Source organism: Galeopterus variegatus, unplaced genomic scaffold, assembly GCF_000696425.1.
Source record: "Galeopterus variegatus unplaced genomic scaffold, G_variegatus-3.0.2 Scaffold15024, whole genome shotgun sequence".
Taxonomy (NCBI): domain Eukaryota; kingdom Metazoa; phylum Chordata; class Mammalia; order Dermoptera; family Cynocephalidae; genus Galeopterus; species Galeopterus variegatus.
Window position 1 is genome coordinate 2539 of NW_007741135.1, and position 21761 is coordinate 24299.

Here is a 21761-nt window from a genome sequence, read left to right on the forward strand (position 1 = left end):
TGTGCAGAAAGGACCCTGGCTAAAAGCTAGAAAGTCTGCATTCAAATCCTGATGTACTGTTAATTAGCTCATTACCTTCCCCTGGGCGTCAGTTTCCTCATTAGTGAACTAAGGGCTCCACAAAATGGATCATTTACTGTGTACCTGCTCCATGCCAGGCTGTGTGCAGTGCAGGAATCATCGTGTTCTGTCCTCATGCACCCTGTGAGGGAGGTAGGCTCATTGCCACCACGTTAAATCAGAGTGGAAAGGAAGCAACTTGCTCAGGGTCTTACTGCTAACAGGAGGGAGAATCAGGATTTCAGTGTAACACTGGGCTCCATCTAGCTGTGACCTTGCATTTGAGTCTAGGGTGGCTTATAGGCAGGCTGGGAAACCCTGGCCATCCTGGCAGCAGAGGGCTCTGGGATGAAGGCAGAGAGGCTGGGCTCTCTCCCCTCTCCTCCCCCCTTGCCCTTCTCAGCCCTGTGTCCCCCAATCCCAGGCTGCCCTCTTACCTTGGTGGCATTTTACTCTCCCACTGGTTTCTCTTTCCTCACACATGGTTCCTGTCCTGGATACTGCCAAAGCCCCATCCCCTCAATTTCTGCTTTGATGGACAGATATGCCCGTGCCTCTGGGATGATGTCTTAGCCTGTCATGCTGCTATAACAAAATACCTTTGACTAGGTAATTTATAAACAACAGTAATTTATTGCTCACAGTTCTGGTGGCTGGAAAGTTCAAGATCAAGGTGCCAGCAGATTTAATGTCTGGCGAGGGCTCAATGTCTGCTTCAAAGATGGCACCTTGTTGCTGTGTCCTCACATGTCGGAAGAGACAAACTTGCTCCCTCCAGCCTCTTTTCTGAGGGCACTATTCCCATTCATGAGGGCTGAGCCCTCATCCCTTAATTACTTCCTCAAAGCCCCCGCCTCTTAGTACTATCACATTGGGGATTAAGTTTGAACATATGAATTTTGGGGGGAGGATGCAAACATTCAGACCGTAGTAGATAAGCTGAGACCCATATCTACAGCATGTGAAGCCAGAGCTTTGTCACAGTGCCCTGGATCAGGGCATTTAGGGGACATCTTTTTGAGCCTGTTGGTGCTTTGTAAATCAGCCCAAGGGAGTCTGTGGTTAGGACTGCTTGTTTCTTTCCTTCAGTGGATACATGTTTAGAAATGGACACATACATGCATGCACACGTGTACACATGTGCACACAAACACACGGAAACACATTTGTGTGTTCTTCTCCTCGTTCCTTCTCACCCAGGAAGCACACCTAATGGCAAACTCTGTTGTTTTCCTTCCAGGGACACTCTAATTGTAACCTGCACCAACAGTGCCACGAGCATCTTTGCTGGCTTCGTCATCTTCTCTGTTATTGGCTTCATGGCCAATGAACGCAAAGTCAACATTGAGAACGTGGCGGACCAAGGTACAGGGCAACTGTCACCTTGCTGTTGCTGGGCAGGTTCCAGGCTCACCTCACAAACTCCTAATTTATGCTATGCTGGGAAGTTGGCCTTCTGGAACAGGATGGAGGGCAGGGGAGCCCACGTCCTCCTTTACAGAGGGACTAAGACATGTTTGGGTAGGAAGATCACTGCAGGATAAGAGCTGGCTGGTCTCTAATCAGAGGAATTGCTTTAAAAGCCCCCTTTTCCTCTTCCCTCTCCTCTCCAGCCTGAGTAAGTAAGGCCTATACCTGTTATACCTGTTCAGTACAGTGAAGGATTCATCAGACATTAGGCAAACCATTGCCCCTGGAGCTGATATTGGCACAGGCAGCCAGAGGATGACTTTCCTCACAGAGGGCCTCGTAGAAACTGAGCACTAACACTTAATAAAAGCACTGACTTCAGAGGAGCCTTTTCCTTACAAAGCATTTTCCCAATCGTTGTTAGGTCAAATGTGTTCTCAGGGCCTTTTGCTTAGTTAGCAATGCAGACGTGCAATTTTTTCTCCAGTGGGTAGAAAGGTTGAATGGTGGGTGGGTGGGTGGTGGGGTATGTGGAATAAATGTTTACTCTCTACCCAAGTGATCCTTACATTAATGGCTAACATTTGTATGGTACTTTCGAGTTTACAAAGAGTTTTCATTTTTTATTCTATTTAATCCATATTTCCAGGACAGCATTTTGCAGAGAGACTGTTTAGGATTTTTATTTAACTCTTTGTTTCCACCCAGCCTAGTTCTACTAAGGGTTTGGATATTTACTAGGTTTTGTTGATTGAGGGAGTTCATTGTGGTTATTGCTTATTGTTATGATCTCATTCCCTAATCAGATATTATGGGATGCCTGGGTGTGTTGGTACTGCCAGGTGCTGTGGGCATGACTGTGGGCCCTACCTAGACAATACAGAGGTATACCCATGAGAGCCTCTTCAAGGAGCTCACTGTGATTTTCAGATAGTAGCTCAGGTGCAGTGGGAGAACTAAGCCCTAGAAAGGTCACCTTTTTGGTGGGCTGCTAGGTCTCTTCTGGCTCCCCGAGGATAATTAGTTACTGCTTCAGCTCATGTTGATAGTGCACCAGGCACCTCAAACAGGTGTAATTATCTCTCCCTGGAGAGAGTGTGAAACCCCGAGGGATGTTTGGTTCTGCAGCAGTGCACTAAATTAGAGGGACCAGGGGAGCTGAGCAAATGCCCCTCCCTGGGTGAAAATTCTGGAACTCCATGGGAGCAGGGAGGGAAAGAGAGTGAGAAGGCTTCGTCCTCAGGGGTGCCTGAGCCACCCCCAGCTGTCCTGTAACCTCATTTCCTCCCAGCAGAGATGCTGGAGCTGATAGATTCTGCCCCACTTCCTAGCAGATCTGAGGCATTTTGCTACTTTTTGTGACATTACTGAGCTCGTTGGGAACCAATGACTGAACTGCCAGTGGTAATGATTCCTGAGACATGTGCCACATTAGTTAACTGTTCTGAGCTCTTTTCTGTCCTGGGAAAGGGATTTGGGGGGAGGTGTTGCTAAAACTCAAGTAGAATTTATCCTGTATGTAAAAAGTAGCAGACAACTGCCTGTTTCTCCCTCTGAAATTTCCTTTTTCCAGTATTTTTTCACTTCCTCTGATTTTAACAGGAAGAACATGTCTAACAGATACTAACCTGTTGTGTTAGCACTTGGTCTCCAGCACAGGGGCAGTGGGCCTCATTCTGTACAGGGGAAGGAGCAGTGGCCCATGAGAACTTCTCCCAGACCCCTGAGGGAAGTTATTCCTGCTCATCTGAACTGGCATATATTCTTATATATGCTCTACAGGCTTGTCTTACTTCTCCCAGTATAGTGGAGGCTCTGCAGAATACAGGGTAGAGATTTGGGGTCAGGCCTGCATTAAATCCTAACCCCACTCCCTCCCAGTTGGGCAACATTGGCATATAGACATTGAGTACATTTTTTGCTGGCTCACCATTGGTAACTAAGTTTTGGTCTTTAGTCAAAAACAGATTCTCCTCAATGACCCAACACCTCAATGACCCTATTTAGTTTACCACTCCCTTCTAAGGGAACCATCTCTGTCAAAATTATCACCCCAAATCTCAGGTATTTCAGAATTTTGAGGGGCTGTGGATGGGACTGAGGATGAAACCATGCTATCCTGTGCTTGTACAATAGGCGTAGGGAAGGGAGCATGTTCTTCCCAGGGATCTACTCCAGAAAAGCAGCGTACAGGGACATCGCCTTCCAGAGCCCTCTCCTGTCCATCTGCGTTGCTACCTATGAAGCAAAGATGTTTATCCAACAGCAGAAAAGTACATGAGCACAAACATGCATATTTTATTTAGAGTTCCCGGGTATACATTGGTAACTCCCAGTTAACCACACTGCTAGGAAGTGCTGCTTTGGTTCTTTTGCCCCCTAATAGTTCAGAGAACCTCCTAATCAAAGTGACTGATCTCTCACTATCAAACAGAACTGACATCCCAGCCCCCATCCAACCATCCACCCATCACCTGGATCCCAGCCTTTCCACCCAAGGGCAAGGGAGTTCAGGTGGTGTGTCCTCAGAGAACTCATTCTACTGTAATAGGTGTCCCAGCTGAGTGGCCATCCAAGCTGTGCTGCAGTCTTGATGTGTTGCAGTGACCAGAGCTCAGTGTTCAGTGGTGCTTTAGGATAAAGGTGGCTCTCGCTGTAGCGTTTCTGGGGAATCTGTCCAAGTTGCCGACCTGCAGAGCCCCTGTGATTCCCTCTCAGGGGGAGATTAATAGTGGTCTATGCTTTCTGCGTCCCTGCTATGCTCAGGCATTATCTAAGCCCTTTACTTATTGTGACTCAATTCTCACAGGAACTCTATGAGGGAGGTGCTATTATGATCTTCAGTGCATGGATAAGGAAACTAAAGTTTGTCCAGAGAGAGCAAATGACTGACCTAAGGTCCCGTGGCTAGTAAGAGGCATGGCCTGTTTTCTCCTCCATGGGGAATGGAGCCTGAACTTCAGCAACTGGGCTGTACTGCCTCCCAGAGGGAGAGAAGAAAGACAGGGATGGGCCTCCATCAGATAGACTATATACTGCTTTGAATATTCACTAGAGGACTGCACTCCCCAGTCACCTTGGAAAAGTGGAGTTTGCTGTAATGTAGCTTGAAAATATGCCTTCATCTGGGTACTTTAGGGAGGCAGCTGAAATTGAAGCAGCCTGAATATTTTGAAATCACTCCTCCATTCCTAAAGCAGTATAGCCCAAAGGGCTGAATCCTGTTAAAGCAAGCAGTTAAGGTCCTCTGATAGTGGCCATCAAGACCTTCCTGTTGGTGTTATGGGCCTGACTGTTGCCACAGCACTGAACTGGCTTCCTGGTTGTTCTGCATTTGAGACCTATTTTGAACTGTAGTTTAATGCAGAGTTTTCTTTTATGGTTCACATAGGGAGCCTTCAGAGGCTGGCTATACAGTCTGTTCAATAAATGCATAAAGTGAGGGTATGTTAGGCATGTGAAGCTTTATACTTTAAATGCCCCAAGGCCTTAAGCAACATTAGGGACTAAAAACCTGATAAATTCTAGTTTTTAAAAGTGCTGTTATGCTTGAGTTATAAAAACTCCAGGTACTGCAATTTCTGGTTTCCAGACGTGCGCCGGCTGTGGATTACCCGGTGCCCACATTCAGTCGTCTCTGCCCATCATCATTTGGTTTTCTACTTACAAGGAAATTCACAACCGCCATGTCTTTAGCTGTGTTTGGTTGCAGTAATCTTCCCAGTGAGGACATGCAGTGGGTAGGAATGACTGTCAGGGCTTCAGGAGAGCAGAGAAAACTGCTCAGACATCTCCTACCAAGACTACATGCAGTATTCCTGGGAGAACCTGAATCAGAACTGCCAACTTCCAAGTTCATTACAAGTCTACTCATGATAAAATTTAATATTCTGTGAGTGCTGATGATGTGTGAGGCACTGGGCTCAGTGTTTTATCAGTTTTTTCTCATTTGTTCCTTATAATCACCTTGTGAGGTGCTATCATTATCCCCATTTTACAGATGGGCAAAATTGGGGCTTATAGAACTTAAATAACTTGTCTAAGGTTGCACAGCTGGTGAGTCGTGGAATCTGAATTTGGACCATATCTGTCTTAACCCTTGCACTATGCATCACTGCTCCTGTCCCCCAACTAATTACCTGTGGACTGATGAAGCCTCATCTTTACCAAGTAGGACAAAATCCTAAAACTGTTGGATTCTTGCTTTATGTGAATGGCTTCTCCTGGAGGACTGACAAAGAGAAAAAGTCGTTAAAGGGGGAAATAATGCTATTCTGGTCATGTTCTGACCTTGAGAGCAGGGATTCTCAACCTCAGCACTACTGACATTTGGGTTGGGATAATACCTTGTTGGTAGCAGGATGTTCTGCGCTTCGTAGGCTGTTTAGCAGTGTCCCTGGCCTCTACCCACAAGATGCCAGTAATCATCCCACTGCTAACCCATTTATGATGATAAAAAATGTCTCCAATCATTATCAGATATTCCCTATGGGGCAAAAATCAACCCTGGTTGAGATCCACCACTCAGGAAGGTAATTATTATATTCTCCCCCAACTTTTCCAGTACAAAAGAGGAGTTTATCGTGTTATTTGCATAGGACACAGCCTGGCCTTGGAGTTGAGTTGAATTGGTGGCTCTGGCCTCTGCTTTGATTATTTTCAAGCCTCTCCTCTGAGTCCCCCTAGGTGTGGACTAATTCCTCTGGTCCTTCCCTTCAAGGAGCTCAATGTCTCTAATTGGGAAAATGGATGGACATGAGTAAAAAAATAGCAAACAGACGAAGCAGCCTATAATAAGCAATGACTCAGGAGCTCAGTACGGAGCGGGCCTGTGGGCTCTGAGATGGGGGCAATCGCTTGTCTTGTTCCTCCCAGGACCAGGCATCGCATTCGTGGTTTACCCCGAGGCCTTAACCAGGCTGCCGCTCTCTCCGTTCTGGGCCATCATCTTTTTCCTGATGCTCCTTACACTTGGACTTGACACTATGGTGAGCCCCTTTCCCATGGATCCTTGTCCTGGGGTCTTTCTGAAGACCCCCTCTCCTGGGTCCTGGGTCCAGAGGGTGGGCTTAGGGGTGCCCGAGCATCTTCCCTGGAGGATGGAGGGATAGTGAGGCGCCGGTCTCTGGCTCAGGATAGCCTCATATTTGTGGGTGCTCAGGCGATGGTGCAGAGGAGCCATTCTGTCTCCCTCTATTCTTCTCTCTGCTCTCCATGCCAAGTGCTAGCCTGCATACTTCATGCCTTGGCAGCATTTTGTGAAAGCAGATTCTGTGGGGCTGGATAAAGGAGAATAATATGAAGTCAATTTTAGGAAAATTGCTGTGGGGCTGAGACTACTACAAATCATGCTGAAAGGTGCTCAGAGTTTAGCTGTTGGGTGCAAAGAGGGTTTTTCCTCCAGTAGAAGATCAAATGCAGGGTAAACAGGAGGAGAGGAATTTATATCTCATGAATACAAAGAAAAGCTTAAAATGTCCTGATGGGTGGATATCAGTGCAGCCTCTGGGGACCGGAAGCACAGTTTCTAAAGCTCACATCCTGCTTGGGTTCTCCTTGTTGGCCTTGCGGGTTGGACCCTAACAAGGCTTTTCAGATTCCTCAAGGGAACGCTATCCTAAAAACTGAACCTAGTACAAATAAATCTTTACTGAGTGGGACACACAAAGGGCTTTTTGGAAGCTTTTGGAGGGACAGTTTGACTCAGATGCCCGTCTTTTGACCATTTCAGTTTGCCACCATCGAGACCATAGTTACCTCCATCTCGGATGAGTTCCCCAAGTACCTGCGCACACACAAGCCAGTCTTCACTCTGGGCTGCTGCGTTTGTTTCTTCATCATGGGCTTTCCTATGATCACTCAGGTAAGCAGCCTGCTGGGCACAGGCTTGGGGTGGGGGCAGGTGTGTGTGAGGCTGATGGCTATCTATCCTTTTACATTAGCTCTCGGATCTTGTAACCATAGCCAAGACACTGCCATTTCCATGTAGACGGTACCAGTGCACTAGGGATTCTGACTGAAGAGAGAAATATGTCATCTTGGCTACTAGGGATGCTTCTAGCATCTTCATAATTGAGATGTAACCTCCTTGAGCCAACAAGGCAGGTGTGTCCTACTTTAAGAAAGCAGAATACATGAAAATCCAATTTACTAACCAGATAAATTTCCAGGTGATTATTCATCATATATAAGAGTCCGCAACAACTTGATTTTCTTCTAGTCTTGAATACGTTGATAAGTTGAATGTTAGCTCACCCAGTGTATTATATTGTTGTCTTTGTGACCTTGAGCAAGTCACTACTCTGGGCCTTAGTTTCTTCATCTATAAAATGATGTAGTGAGATGGTCTCACTAAGCCTCATCTACTGTAGGAAGACTTAAAGAGTGAGGTAGAGATACATGAGGATGTGTGAGATTGCCAGCGATACCTACAGGTCATATGAAGGTCAGTCAAATGCAGTCACTTGGGTGGAAATGATCATAGATGGCTTAAGGTACAAACGAAGCAATGTGGCTGCTTTCACGGATAAAACTTCAGATGTTGACCTTTGTCTCTGAAGAATAGCATGTCAAATCTCCTTTCTGTGCTTGTCCTATTGATTAGCTCAGAGACTGTCAAGGGATTGCTTTGCTAACCTGGCAAGGCCTCTGGTTTACATACTGGACCAGGTTTAGGTTACTGCTGTTGAGAGGAGGGGGGTCCTCTGACGCTTGTTTGCACCTGACCCTCCTCTGGATGGAGAAGCTTGGCTGTTAGAAGTGGAAAGAGAGAGCCGAGCTCCAGGGCCCATTTGACGTGGGTTGTCTCTCTCTCCTGTTAGGGTGGAATTTACATGTTTCAACTTGTGGACACGTATGCTGCCTCCTATGCCCTCGTCATCATTGCCATTTTTGAGCTCGTGGGGATCTCCTATGTGTACGGTAAGGGCATCACCATTCCTGCTGTGGAGTAGACCTTTAGTGTGGGTAAGGCATTCACAGCAAGCAGGTTTTCCATATTTAACGAGATACTGAAAGGATTTAATTGCAGCTATTTTGGGAACATAAGAGAGCTGTACCTTTATTCCCAGGCTTTCCTCAGAACCACTGTGATCATATTTAGTACAGAAACTAAAGGTGGCTGATGGCAGAACAGAAATCTCTGTATCAGAGCCCCTAGGACTTGGACGCCCCTTCGGGTGTGGTTTGGCATGCAAACAGTTAATTCCTGTGGCCAGTGGCCGGATAAGGGAGATGGAGTGCTATCTTGCAGGAGTGAAATTATTTCTTGGTCTTGGTAGCTGCAGTGCCCATGCAGTCTGAGGTGAAGGGTGGCTTCACAGCTGGTCCCTGGATACTACAGTGAGAACAGACACCACTCGGCTCATCGAGCCTTAGGAAACTTTATTAGCACTATGGGAGCCTGTGATACAATATCTCAAGCTCAGATTTTCCCAGGAATAAACTCCCAGTTCCCTTACAGTTTAGCCGTCCTACCATAACTATAGCAACCTGCACCCCATGATCAGTGGGATTATTATCAAGAACAACAGGAAGGGTGAGCCATCAGATGCCATCTTTGCCCTTTGTGTAGAGGTGTTTATCCTTGGGGTTTCACTGGGGGATCCCTGGCCCCTGTATACACTGCCAGTCAGCAGAAGGAAGTGCCATTTGATTCAAGCCACTGCTGACTTCTTTGTTTCTGGAAGTTTGCTCGGAGCTATCCCTAGAATAAGGCCTCCCTAACAGAGATAAAGCTGCCATGGCAGATAGCAGGAAAATGAAAATTTCCAGTTCAGCCTAACTGTATTTCAAACCCCAAAAGACAGAGCAACGTGCTCTAAGCTAAAAGGAAATACAAGATGTCACTTGGATTGCAGGATATGAGTAAGGGAGAAATGCACCATCTGGAGACCAAAGGAAGAGGGACCCAGGCCAGAAGGGTCTGCAGAACTCTGCCCTTTAAACTGGGGTCCAGCAAAGCTCACCCTAACCACCAGGTATCCTTGATGTTAGCATCTTGCTTTTAATTTAATTGTTAGCCTCCAACCCAACAGGTGCTCAAAGGCTTCTTGCTTTCCTGCAAAATTCATTAAAATAAAGAGGGGTGGATGGGAATCAAGTTGTAAAAAGGAAACCTCATGTGTAAAACTGGAGCACCCCAGAAACAGGAAGATACTGCAATCATTTTTGGTTATTGGTGGAAGGGAATTTGTCTCCGACTGGAGATCACATCCACACTACAGGAAGAATTTAGTTTCTGGCAAGAAAAGTGGGCAGGCAGGCCAGCTGTCCTGATGAGATCAGAGACCAAGCTGCCAGCACTTTTGGCTGATAAGACAGTCTGGTCCCTGCAGTGATGCTGAGAAGGAAGACCTGCTGTCAGAGTTAGGGTAAGACTTCAAAGTGCTTTCTACCTGAGTGCAGTGGCAGAAACTCAAGTGAAATGAGTTTTCTCCACAGTGAATCTTAACTTTCTTCCTAGATACCGGAAGCCTTGCTTGCCAGGAGAGGCAAGGAGAGGGCTCAGAGGTCCTCCTTTGGAAAATCAGCCCATGGTGGGTGCACATGTAAGATGAGGTCACCAGATGGTCCTCTGGTGAAGTCAGGAAAGCACTTCAATTACAGCACTGGCCCAGTTGCACGTACCCATCTCATTGACCTCCTCTGCTATCTATGTCCTAACTGCTAATTGCCACAAAAGCCCATTTGCACAGTTCTTTCCTGTGAAACAGGGCTATTCAGTGTGGTTTAAAAGCACTATTAAAATAGAAACCTTTGAACATTTCTGTTTTTAGAAGTTAAATAACTGCCCCCCCCCCAATCTGGTAGTAGATTTCTTGGTTTTGAAGGAAAAAATAAATCAGTATCTGAGCTATGCTAATTGTTGTAAGGAAGTACCCAGGAAATCCCCTGGTCTCTAAAAGTACTGATGCTGGGCCAGCCTCCAGAAGCAGGTTGACTCTGTGCTGAGCTCAGGTTGAACTTGACTTCTGCAGTGTCAGATGTGGATGTGAACCTCTGATTTGGACCTGGATGGAATTTTAAGAAGTGAATCTCAGGAAGAAATAGTTGAAATAAACTAACATAATTGTTAGGGATGAAAGAAAATGCCTGCACAAATGTGTAAATTATGCCCCAGAGGAAAGTGCATTTTTTATTGAGATAGTGAAGCCCCAAACCAGTGCAAGGTTAGTTTAAGACAGTTGAACATGAATCTGTGAAGAATGAAAATGAAACTGACTTATTTGGTGCACAGAATTTAAAAAATAAGCAAGTGAGTTGCAGAGATTTGTGTTTTCTTCTTGCTTCTAATAGTCTCTAAATTCTAGAGAATGTCATTCAAACACTTGAAATAGGATGGGTACAGTTTTCAAGTTTTGTCTTAGATTAAAATAGCTTGATCTATGTTCACATGTCAACATACCTCAGAGGCTAACAGCTGGGTTTGAGACATCCAGGTTCAAAAGTGGAACTCCCTGAGTTTGGTGTAGAAGTGAGCCCTTTAATAGACTTTTACCTAAGTAGAGTCACTTTGTAAAAGTGATTTGCATTTTCCTGGGAGCCATCACAGGGACCTTCTGGCTGGGGGAACAATGATTGAACAGTCACTGCCAAGACCTCTCGATACCACATGTGACATGGTCTCAATCTGTTTTCCACTTCTGTCAACTGCTTGTTTCACGTCCCTCTCCCCAGACTGTTTCTGTCCACATCCTTGTGTGGCACGTTAGAGTCACACCAGGCAACGGCTTCTAGATGATGGAATATGTCTGTCTTTAGTTCCTGTTGCCCATCCCGCTGGCTGAACTCGGCAAGGTTTTTTTAAGCCCCAAAGAAAATAAAACAAGAGAAACAAAACAAAACAAAAACAAACGAATAGTTCTCCCAGAACTCTACAAACTCAATCTTATTTTTTTCCTCCATAACCTCACCCACCGGAGGTCCATTTTCACTTATGTTTTTGGGTGAAATGTCACTGTATCCACATCCTGTTTCAGGGCGTAAGTTCCCCAGCTCCATTTGCTGAGGTTCAGTAAATATTAGGAATGAGAGGCTTCAGTCCCTGAATAATCACACAGGTAAATGTATGTGAGTAAATAAACGGGCACTTATTCAATGCTCACTGTATGCCCTGTGTGCTCCTAGGAAAGTGGGGAGGGTAGGGGTAGTTTCCTACATTGATGGAACTTGCTGACTAGCTACCGAGGAAGATCAAACATGTAAAATGTTGAGAAGGTCAGTGCTAAGTAGTGAATCCCTAGCTATGAGCCCAGTTGCTGCCCAGAGATGGGTATCTTAGAGATACAAGAATATAAAAGAAGTAAACACTAAGATGTAGGGAGTGTTAATCTTACTTGATTACCAACCAAGGAAGAGAGAACTTGAGTCAACATAGAGGAATTTGGCCCTGAGGGGTGGGGTCTTCACATTACCTATAAAAGAATAACTTGGGCATTTACTTGTCCATAGGTGTACAAAGCACTGGAGATGCAATTTGTGGGACCTACTGTAAAATAAAAATGAAGTGCCTTATTAAAAAATTATTAAGAATTTCAAAATGGGCAGGAGGAGAGCATTAAACCAGATGCAACACCCTTCTGAGCACAGTGCTCTGTGTGACCACACAGCTCATGAGCCAGGAAGCTGGCCCCGGCCATGCAGGAGGGACAGCAGCCCCCATGAAGACTACGTCCAGATAAAGGGCAGGGGTGCAGCTTATAAGGGCAAAAGCCACAGCATTGCACACAGGGAAGTGAGTGGTCAGTCAAAGCAAGTCCTACACTTCCCAGTCCAGAGTTGGTCAGTTGTATGGAATTTGTTACAGCTGATTTCTGCACTTCACATCTGTTTGTTGAGTCCAAAAGAGTGACCACACACTTGCCATCTTTGTTTCCTGCCTGTTGTTTTTCTGCTAATTCAGACTAGTCTTTGAGAAGCTGCTCAGATCCCTTTTGGGGCCTGACTATTTGCATCTTAACCCCTCCAGGCTCAAGGTCAGGCAGCAGGCAAGTCTCTTGTCTATGCTCAAGGCTCCATGAACAATTTCCTTATCATGAGTTAGGCTTCGAAGCCAAGATGGATTTGGATCTGTGGAAAGAACAGAGCAGGTAGGGGAAGCCATATAAACACAGGCCTAATATGAAGACAGCTGTTGGTTCAGAAAAGTACTCAGGTGGGGATGAGGTTATGAGCCGGGGCATGGGAGGGCTGGGGCTGGATGGGAGTTAGAGCAAGTCAGAGGCTGCAGGGCCTGGAGGACTGGACTCTGGGCACAGGGCCGAAGACTTGCCTGGAGGCTCCCAGCTGTGCCCCTGGGCTGCATCTGCAGCGACAGCCTGCAAGTTGGCAGAACAGGCAGAGCAATCACAGGAGCTGCAACTATCAGAGGCAGAGGCCAGGTGTTCAGAGCCATTGTGTGAGGTCCAGGGAGGAAGATGACTTTCCAGGGTTCAAACTGGCCCAGAACTCAAGCCTTTTCACTCTCTGTCCTGAGACTGCACCTCTGCATCAAGCTCCTGCTTACTGAAGATTGCACACCTGTCATCCATTCTTTTCTGTAGCTTGAGGTCCTGCTCTTTGTCCTCTTTGGGGAAGTTGAGCACTTTTACCTCTAACCCCTCCTCCTGTAGGGTGCTGACCATATGTCTTCCTCAGGTCTAACCTTGAGCTCTATCACATCAGTGTCCCCAGTCAAGCCACACATCACCATCTTTTGGGGATGGTTTAGTGGAGAGGAACAACTTGGCAACAAGATTGATGCTGATACAGAAATTTTAGAATTTTTTTTTTTTTAAAGAACTGAGATCTGCTTTTGGTGTTTTGTGTATGTTTATAATAGCCTCAACTTTGACTTCTATCTCTTCGGTTCTCCCCCCAACACTTGTGTCAATGGGCCCAGTGTCAAGAGGCCACTTACTTGAAGGTGTTTGATAAAATACTACAGGAAACAAACAAGCAAACACATCCAGAGATGGTCAGGCCAACTGCTCAAAGCATGCCATTCTTGCCTATAGACCCCAGGAAGCAACCTGGAGCCACCTTGCATCAGGCCTGACCTCCCCTAAGAGCTCATTTGGCCCAGTCCCCTCATTAAACCAGGAAAAACTCAGAGAGGTGGAATGCCTTCCCTAAGGTCACACAGTGAGTTACAGGCAGAACTGGGGTCCAACTCTTGGATCCAACTCCCAGTCTAGTGCTCTTGCCACTGTACACATTTGTGGTTGACCACTACTAGACTTACCTTAAAGTAGAGCGGGAAGCTCAGCTGCATCCTGAGAAATTTCAGGGTGATTTGAGAGGTGGCCCTTGGTGAATCGCCAAGACTGTTCCCAGCACAGACCACTCTATAGCACACTTGGGACCTGGCTGTCCTCTGTGATGGCTACTGTCGGGGGGCTGGAGATTCAGTTTAGAGGGCTGGCTGACATCCTGGGTCTGAGTTTGGCAGGAAGTAGAAGCAAATTTAAGGAGATGAGGGCCATGAGAGGTCTCAATTATTTTGATGGTCATGGCTAGAGTGGACTTTTTTGGGTAAATTTTAAAATCAAAGTATAATGTACACACAAGAGGGCTGGCCTGTGGCTCACTTGGGAGAGTGTGGTGCTGACAACACCAAGTCAAGGGTTAAGACTTACTGGTCATTAAAAAAAAAATATATACACACACACACACACACACACACACACACACACACAAGAAGGAGCATATATATATTTTTTCCATTGTAAATTCCTTTTTATTTATTTCTTTTAAAAATTGGTTATTGACAAATGATAATTGTATGTATTTTGGGGGTACAAAGTGAGGAAGACGGCAGTCCTTTGAGTTCCCACAAAGTGGGCAACAGCCACTTGGAATTTATGTTGGTTTTTGACTGACATTATCATCTTACACAAAACAAAGATAAATGGTCTCCCTGGAAGAGTGTCACTGGGAGGATGAGGGACAAAAAACAATGTACAGTGACTTTTGCTCTAAATTCCAAGGCTTTTGTAATACACTCTGCTTATTGACCAGGATCTTAATTGGTTTTGCCAGAGTTGTTGCTAACCACACAAGGTCACCTCAGAAAACAGCCACATATGTGAATATGCCAGGCTGTGGCAGTGCTGAGATGCCTGGGCTGGGCTGGAACTGAGCTTTTTAGATGTCGCCATGGGCTGACATTTTTGAACCTCACTGCAGAGAATATTTAATATCTATTTAAATGTTCAGTCTGCCCTAATCTTCCTGGCAGTGAGTCATTTGTCTGATGGTTCTCTGCATAATAGGGATCAGGATGACACCTAGCGCTTGAGTGAGGGGCTCCGGTGCCTGTCCCCGGCCCCTGCCTCACCCCCTGCACTGCACCTCATACTCTCTGTTTGTCTATTTGTAGGCTTGCAAAGATTCTGTGAAGATATAGAGATGATGATTGGATTCCAGCCCAACATTTTCTGGAAAGTCTGCTGGGCATTTGTAACTCCAACCATTTTAACTGTAAGGATTGCGTGCTTTATCAAGCAGATGGTACCTTGCATGTGTATGTGGTGTTTTACATGTAAACACTGGGAAGCTGGTGGGATGGGTATTATCCTTGCCTTTCAGATGAAGAAACTGAGGTTCAGAGAGGTGAAACGTCTTTCCTAAAGGTGCCTAGCTGGTCAGGTGCAGAGCTGAAACTCATGCATGGGTCTTTGGAGCATTTCCTATGCTCCTGTGGAATTTTCCTATGGAATATTTCCTATTATATCAGTCTGTCTCATGTATTGATACCAAATAACAATCCCAGCCAACATTTGCTACTTGCTAACCACATTCTAGGCTCTGTTCACAGTGCTTTGTGTGTATTTCTTCATTTCTCCCTCACAGTAGCTCTTTAAAGCGGGCATTATAATCACCTCCATTTTACAGATAGGGAAACTGAAGCAAGAGCTTGTGTGATTTGCCTAGCATTGCACACCTAACAATTAGCAGCAGCCTGGGTTCGAACCCAGGCAGTCTGGCTCCAGAACACATGCTCTTAACCACTACTCAATATAGCCTCTGTACAACTAATATAGCATTAATTAGACTTTTATTGTTCCTTTCTTTTGCTTTTGAACACTATCTTGTCATTCTCAAGTGTGATGAGGACATTTGGGATCATCTGACATTCATCTCTTTAAAGTTCAGAGTCCTTCATGTGTCAGTAAATGCACATAAGGACTTACATTCATATCTTGTCACTTTGTTATTGTGCCATAAGCTGCCAGCTTTGGTCTGCTCTGCTCTCCAAGCACAGTAATTGATGGAGAGCTTGCCTTTCTCCCGCCTCCTCTGGCTTGTTGTGGGTGTCACATTGCCAAGGACAGAGAAAGTTGTCTGTAATTCCTGATGGGCCCAATAGGTGGCACTAGAAACCAGATTAAGACCCTCATTTTAAAACACAGTAAGTACCAGCTTCTCTAAAGGAGAACAAGTCAGGATGAAAGTACAACTGCAAAGAAAATGTATATTTTTCTTTTTTATACTCTCACAGAGAAAGTTTTAATCAAAACACCTCAATTTCTTTCTGAAAAGCTGGAGGTTTGGCCAGAAAAAACATTCAGCTATATCTCCTTCTGCTTGGACACAAACATCGTATGGAGGCCCACATTCGTACCCATATTTTAGAGGCTGTAATTTGTCTGAAAATCCCACCAAATTTCGGACATGAAAGTTGAAAAGGATTAAGACAGGCTTGCAATCTCTTGAATGCAGGACTGAAATGTGTATGAAGAACCAATTAGGATTTTCCTAACTGGTGGGAGGGATTGGTCTGTCAAGCGCCTTCTGCATACAGAGACACTCTGGCCTCTGGTGTTCCCTGTCTCTGCCGAGCATCACTGTTTTCCCCAGTTATGACTACTCTTGATTTATTCTTGGCTGAAACAAAAGTTAGAGTCTGTCCTAGATTCTGCCTTCCTTTCTTCCTGTCCTAGAAGAGATTAAGTTTCAGAGAATTTTATTATATTCTGCAGACACATATCACATGGTAATAATCAGCATTACTATTTATTCATGTCTATTATGAAGTAGGCACTTTACAAACATTGTTTCTGAAGTTATCAATCACTCTGCCTGGTGGGTGATTCTTTCCCCATTTTACAGATCTGTGCACTGAGGATTGGAGAGGTTAAGGAACTTGCCGAAGGCCACAGGGCTTGCAGGTGGCAGAGCCAAGAATTGAATCCAGGGCTGTCTAGGCTTCAAGCTTGTGCTCTAGTACATTTCTAAAAAACCCAGTGCTTTCATACCCAAGTGAAGTTTGGACAGTTTTGGATTAAAATAGTCCTAATCTTCTCTATGAGTGGAATGTCTGGGAAGAGGAATTCTAGGGAATTGTTGCATTTTTTGAGAAAGTTCCTTAACTATGCTGTGCTTTACTTGATTTCCATATAAAACTCATGTCAGAAAGTTGTGGAGAGGTCCCAGAGAATATCCTGAACCAGAGTTCCCTTCTGTGTTGTTTGGGAACTAGGGACAATTAGAAGTGGTTAATTGCCAACCAATGAGTGTCTCTCCAGTGCCTTCTTTGGCTGCCATCAGCAAAAGGTCAGGGTAGCCCTGACTTAGTGGCTAAATTATCATCTCTCATGGACAAGCCCATCTGAGGGCAGGGTTTTTTCCAAGCTGACTTGACAGAGGGAAATTTATTGCAACCAGTTTGCACAGATGAGTTTCATGTGATATTTGCACAACCAACACTTATTTTTTGCCTTTTGCCCTTCTGTAAAATGGATATTTGTGGTGTGCAGGAATAGGCTAAGATTATGGGTTTAAATTACTTAGGAGCCCGTGAAATAAAATTGATCATTTTTATATGTGCCTTTGTGGATTTATAGAGCTATAAATATTCTCCATGCAATTATTATATACATAGTCAGGTCACGTTACTGAGTTATGCACACACATAAGCAGATGTATTGCTATTTATACAGTAAATGAAATGGAGGAGCTTACCATAATTACATTAGGCCATACTTCCAATGGACTAGTTAATAAAGCTTATAACTCTAGGGGCAAATGTTTAAAAAGGGGCCTAGAGTAGGTATCTCTTTCCATAGGAGCATTTTTTTTCCAACAGTTGTCTTCAGGCTCATGTTGCTTTGAATCAATATATTGAATTATTGTTGCTTGAAATAACCACTTGCCCCGGCAGCCTGGGCTTTGCAGCAATAATATACATGCCTTACATTAGCATAGTGCTTCACACTTTTCCAAAACACTTCCATGTATTATCTTTCCTGACATAATTCCCTCTAATAATTTTTGGGCAGTTATTTTACAGCTTAAGATAGGACCCAAGAGAGGTGGGGAGGGGAAAAGACTTATGTGGGTAGATTATTCTAGGTTGATGTTGCCATAGGCAGAGTGAATGCAGGTGCCACATAATTTTCAATGAAACTCCCTCCCCACTTCACCCCAAAGGCTTGGCTAGAGCAGTTAGAATAGAACCTTTGCTCCATCTTTTTAGGTGCCTGTTTTCCGCACACGCATTCCTTGTTTCTCTTTGGCTGCATTGGCCAAGTCTTCAGAGGGGTTCTCGTGGTTGTTTCCAGCTGAAGTGTGCAGTGACAGGAGATAATGGGCAGAAAATAAATCATTACCTCTCTTAAAATGGAGGGGGGACTCGAGTAAGTACCAGACTACCGTTCGCAGAAAACCCCTGTGTTGTATACACAGTGTGAAATATATCCATTTTATGGCAGAGAAGCCTGAGCCATAAAGGTCCCTTAGCTAATTAGCAGAAGAGCCAAGATTGGCTTTCTGGTCTCTGGGCTCTCAGCTCATTGTTTGGTGGTGACGCCTGTTCACCTTGAGTCATTTGAGGGGGAGCTGGGCATCCATTCTCTTTGTCCCAGAACTTTTTATAGGACCACACTTCTGGCTCAGTCAATGCTTGGGGGCCACACTAGGTCTCACTCAGCCAGCTTTAGAGGCAGCTCCTGGAAGTGGGCCATTCCTCATTCAAGGAGAAAGCAAATTAGACTCAATTTAAAAAAAATAAAGTACATAAACTTAACGGGTTTCCTTCTTATAACAAAAGCTTGATTATCCATTGTAGAAAGTACAGACAACCCCTTAAAAACACCCTCCCCCCGCCTGCACACATTAGTCACCTTGATGTACATTCTCTACATGTGTCTTCCCAGCCCGTCATTGCTCAGTTCCCAGGGGACGACAGATGCACAGTCAGCAGCTAAGTGTGTGTCATCTCCATCTCTTTGAAATTCACTATCTTCATTTGGAAAGTGGATTAATCCTAGGCATAAAATGAGGTAACAGATATGAAAGCACAAAGTCATAACAGGGGTTTAATACATGAATAATTCACATCAGCACCCTAACGTACATGTCTCTTTTTTCTTCCCAGTTTATCCTTTGCTTCAGCTTTTACCAGTGGGAGCCCATGACCTATGGCTCCTACCGCTACCCTAACTGGTCCATGGTGCTTGGATGGCTAATGCTCGCCTGTTCTGTTATCTGGATCCCAATTATGTTTGTGATAAAAATGCATCTGGCCCCTGGCAGATTTATTGAGGTAATTCTATCCATTTCTCTCCCCTCCACCCCCTCCTAAGGGAGAGCTCCTGAAAGCTTTCCTTAGAAAGCTCTGTGCATTAAAAAACAGAAGATTCAGTAAACTTACTCGAGGGGGAGACTTGGTGATTAAGTGATTACAGTTGCCACTGTTTCTATTAAACCCATTTTTATTACACATTATTCCTCTAATGGAGGGGTTCAGCCAATCCACAGGCTGAGATGTTATTATGCTATTCATCAGTGTGGTGACAGCTCTGGGGAATGAATGATCAAGTGTCTGCTCTTTCTCCTCCTCACCCCTCACCCACAGTTTAAATCTCAGTGTTTGGTTTTTAACCGCATATCAGATTCCCCCTTTCCTGAGGTTCCTCTCTGTCCAAGCCTCCTCCCTCCCAAACATCTATTACCATTAAATTTAAAATCACTACCCCCTCCTGTGGTGCTGTGTTAGAGATGGCTGAGGTGATCCAAGCTGATTAAAACGTCACTATTCCTGAAGAATGTAATGAGAGTCCTAGGACATGGATGGTATGAGGCGAGACTTGTCTGTCTTTGTCAATTAGCCCTTGCTGGGCCCATTTCCCATTTGTGATGCAAAGAAACCCCACCTTTACTCCAGAGTGGATGGGAAGGGGACTGCCATGTGTTGAGCCACTAGTGAAGTGTGGTCAGGCTTTTGATATTTATGAGAAGTCACTTGCTCAGGTGTGCTAGGAATTGATCAGCCCTGCCTCTGCCTTGAAGGTCCAGGGATCTGGCATTTTTGACTAGACCAGTGCTACTGAGTATTTGATCTAGGGACCAGCAGCATCAGCATCACCTGGCAGCTTGTTGGAAATGCAAATTGTTAGGCTCCAGGCAGCTCCACTGAACCTAAATCTCGGCAAAGTGGGACCCTGGCATCTGTAATTTAATAAGCCCCTGATGCACGCTGAAGTTTAAGAAGCACTGGACTAGACCAAGGTGAAGAAACACCTGCCAATAGAGGGCAGAGAACAGCATATGGGCTTTGCTCTAGGTCAGCCAGGTTGAAAAAGGGAGAGTCCTCTGGAGCATCCAGAGCTCCAGAAGGGAGAAGCCCAGTGGGAATAAGGTGTGAGTAAGTGCACAGCATAAAGCCCACTTGGCAGGAGGGAGCTTTTGTTTTCATTGGACCGACGATGGTCAAGGGAGGTAGGGGCATCCTCTTCCCGAAGCTTATTCCAGTTTGCATCCTTAAGAAATTCTGTTTGTTATCCCCTTGAGATAAATTACTGTGGCCCCATTGACCTGCAGGGATGGCCCCAGGTATACCTCCTCCCCAACTGGCACAGAGATCTCTTTCCCTCTGAACAGAACCTGGTTTAGCCTCTGCTACTTTTGTCTTATGCTGAAATCCTCTAAACTGATGAGTCGGCTACATAAATTTATTATGGTTGATTTGGGACACAAAGGTTGCAAACTGATGATTAAGGGGAGATTAAACTAACAGCTATAAGAACCAGCTTCACTTTAATAGGTAATAAACATATAATTGTTCCCTCTTATGTAGTCAGAAATATGTTTTCTCTCCTTTTTGCTAGAAAATGTTCCAGTAAAATTATGTTTTCCATAAAAATTTCAGTTGAAGGATTAGAGACATTCCCATTTTTTTAGCTTGTCCACAAGAACCCACATGGCTGAACCAAATCAGAAATGTATATTTTTGTCAACAGATAATTAAAATCTTTGCTCACTCTTGGCAATGTGTCTTTGGGGTTGGTCCCTTCCCCCCCGTTTCATTTATATGCTTTTGGGAAATATGATAAGCAAAATCCAATTATTTGGTTGTAGCAACCCACTGTTGAGACTATAGAACAAAAGTAATTGAGCACATGTCTTTTGCAGACTGTGTTTGGCAGTGGAGAGACAAGCTTATGGATTCTCTTCATTTGGAGGGAAAAAATGTATAATTAAAATCTGGGCCCTTTATCCACTATTAATCTTGTGCAAGGCAAACACAGAGCAATTCTAATGTTGCTTGAAGGGTGATGTAAATAATTTGAAGTGAACCAACCTAAGTCTCCTCTTTAAAGTCCCTTGCCCACTTTATTATTAGGGCTGATCTGCCTAACTGCCTCTCTTGATCGGGGGCTCCTTGGCTCAAGTAGAGGCTCTGGCAAATGTGGTCACAAACAGTTTGGGGATGGGTGGGTGGTCCCTAGGGAAGGAAGGTGCATTATTTCTGTGACCATGTGTGTCTTTGGCTTCTTTGCAGAGGCTGAAGTTGGTGTGCTCCCCACAGCCAGACTGGGGCCCATTCTTAGCTCAACACCGCGGGGAACGCTACAAGAACATGATCGACCCCCTGGGAACCTCTTCCCTGGGACTCAAACTGCCAGTGAAGGATTTGGAACTGGGCACCCAGTGCTAGTCCAATGGCGTGGGATGGTCCAGATTTGATTCTGTTTTCCTCTCTGCTTCCCTCTAATGTTTTCCCCAGCTTTCCTCCCATTTTTCTTCTTCTTTCTCCCCACATCTCGGTTCATATCTGTGCATGGGAGTGGTTACATAGAAAAGTAGGACATAGTGTCCCATGTTATGGTGGACAGCCAGACAGACTACCTGAAACACTGTTTACCTGTGTCCATGGTGTCAGTTTCTGGTTGGGGTGGTGCCTTGAGTATGTGCTCTACCCGGCATGGGTGGATCAACCAGATGGACGTTGGTAGATATGTGTGGTTTGGACATTAGAGAAATACCCACAGTGTGTTGTCATTAGGTGGTGCCAGTAAGAATGGCAT

General features: G+C 45.0%; 1 protein-coding gene across 1 annotated transcript in view; it reads left to right on the forward strand.

Moving 5' to 3' along the window:
* Positions 1-21460, forward strand: part of LOC103582130 (sodium- and chloride-dependent glycine transporter 2-like) — a 23049-nt gene extending 1589 nt beyond the window's left edge. The window contains exons 2-8 of the mRNA XM_008563811.1: positions 1301-1425; positions 6346-6458; positions 7202-7333; positions 8292-8391; positions 14831-14931; positions 18830-18997; positions 21236-21460. Of these exons, the coding sequence (XP_008562033.1) occupies positions 1301-1425; positions 6346-6458; positions 7202-7333; positions 8292-8391; positions 14831-14931; positions 18830-18997; positions 21236-21391 (895 nt within the window). The 3' untranslated portion in view covers positions 21392-21460. The remainder of the gene's footprint in view (positions 1-1300; positions 1426-6345; positions 6459-7201; positions 7334-8291; positions 8392-14830; positions 14932-18829; positions 18998-21235) is intronic.
* Positions 21461-21761: the final 301 nt, after the last annotated feature.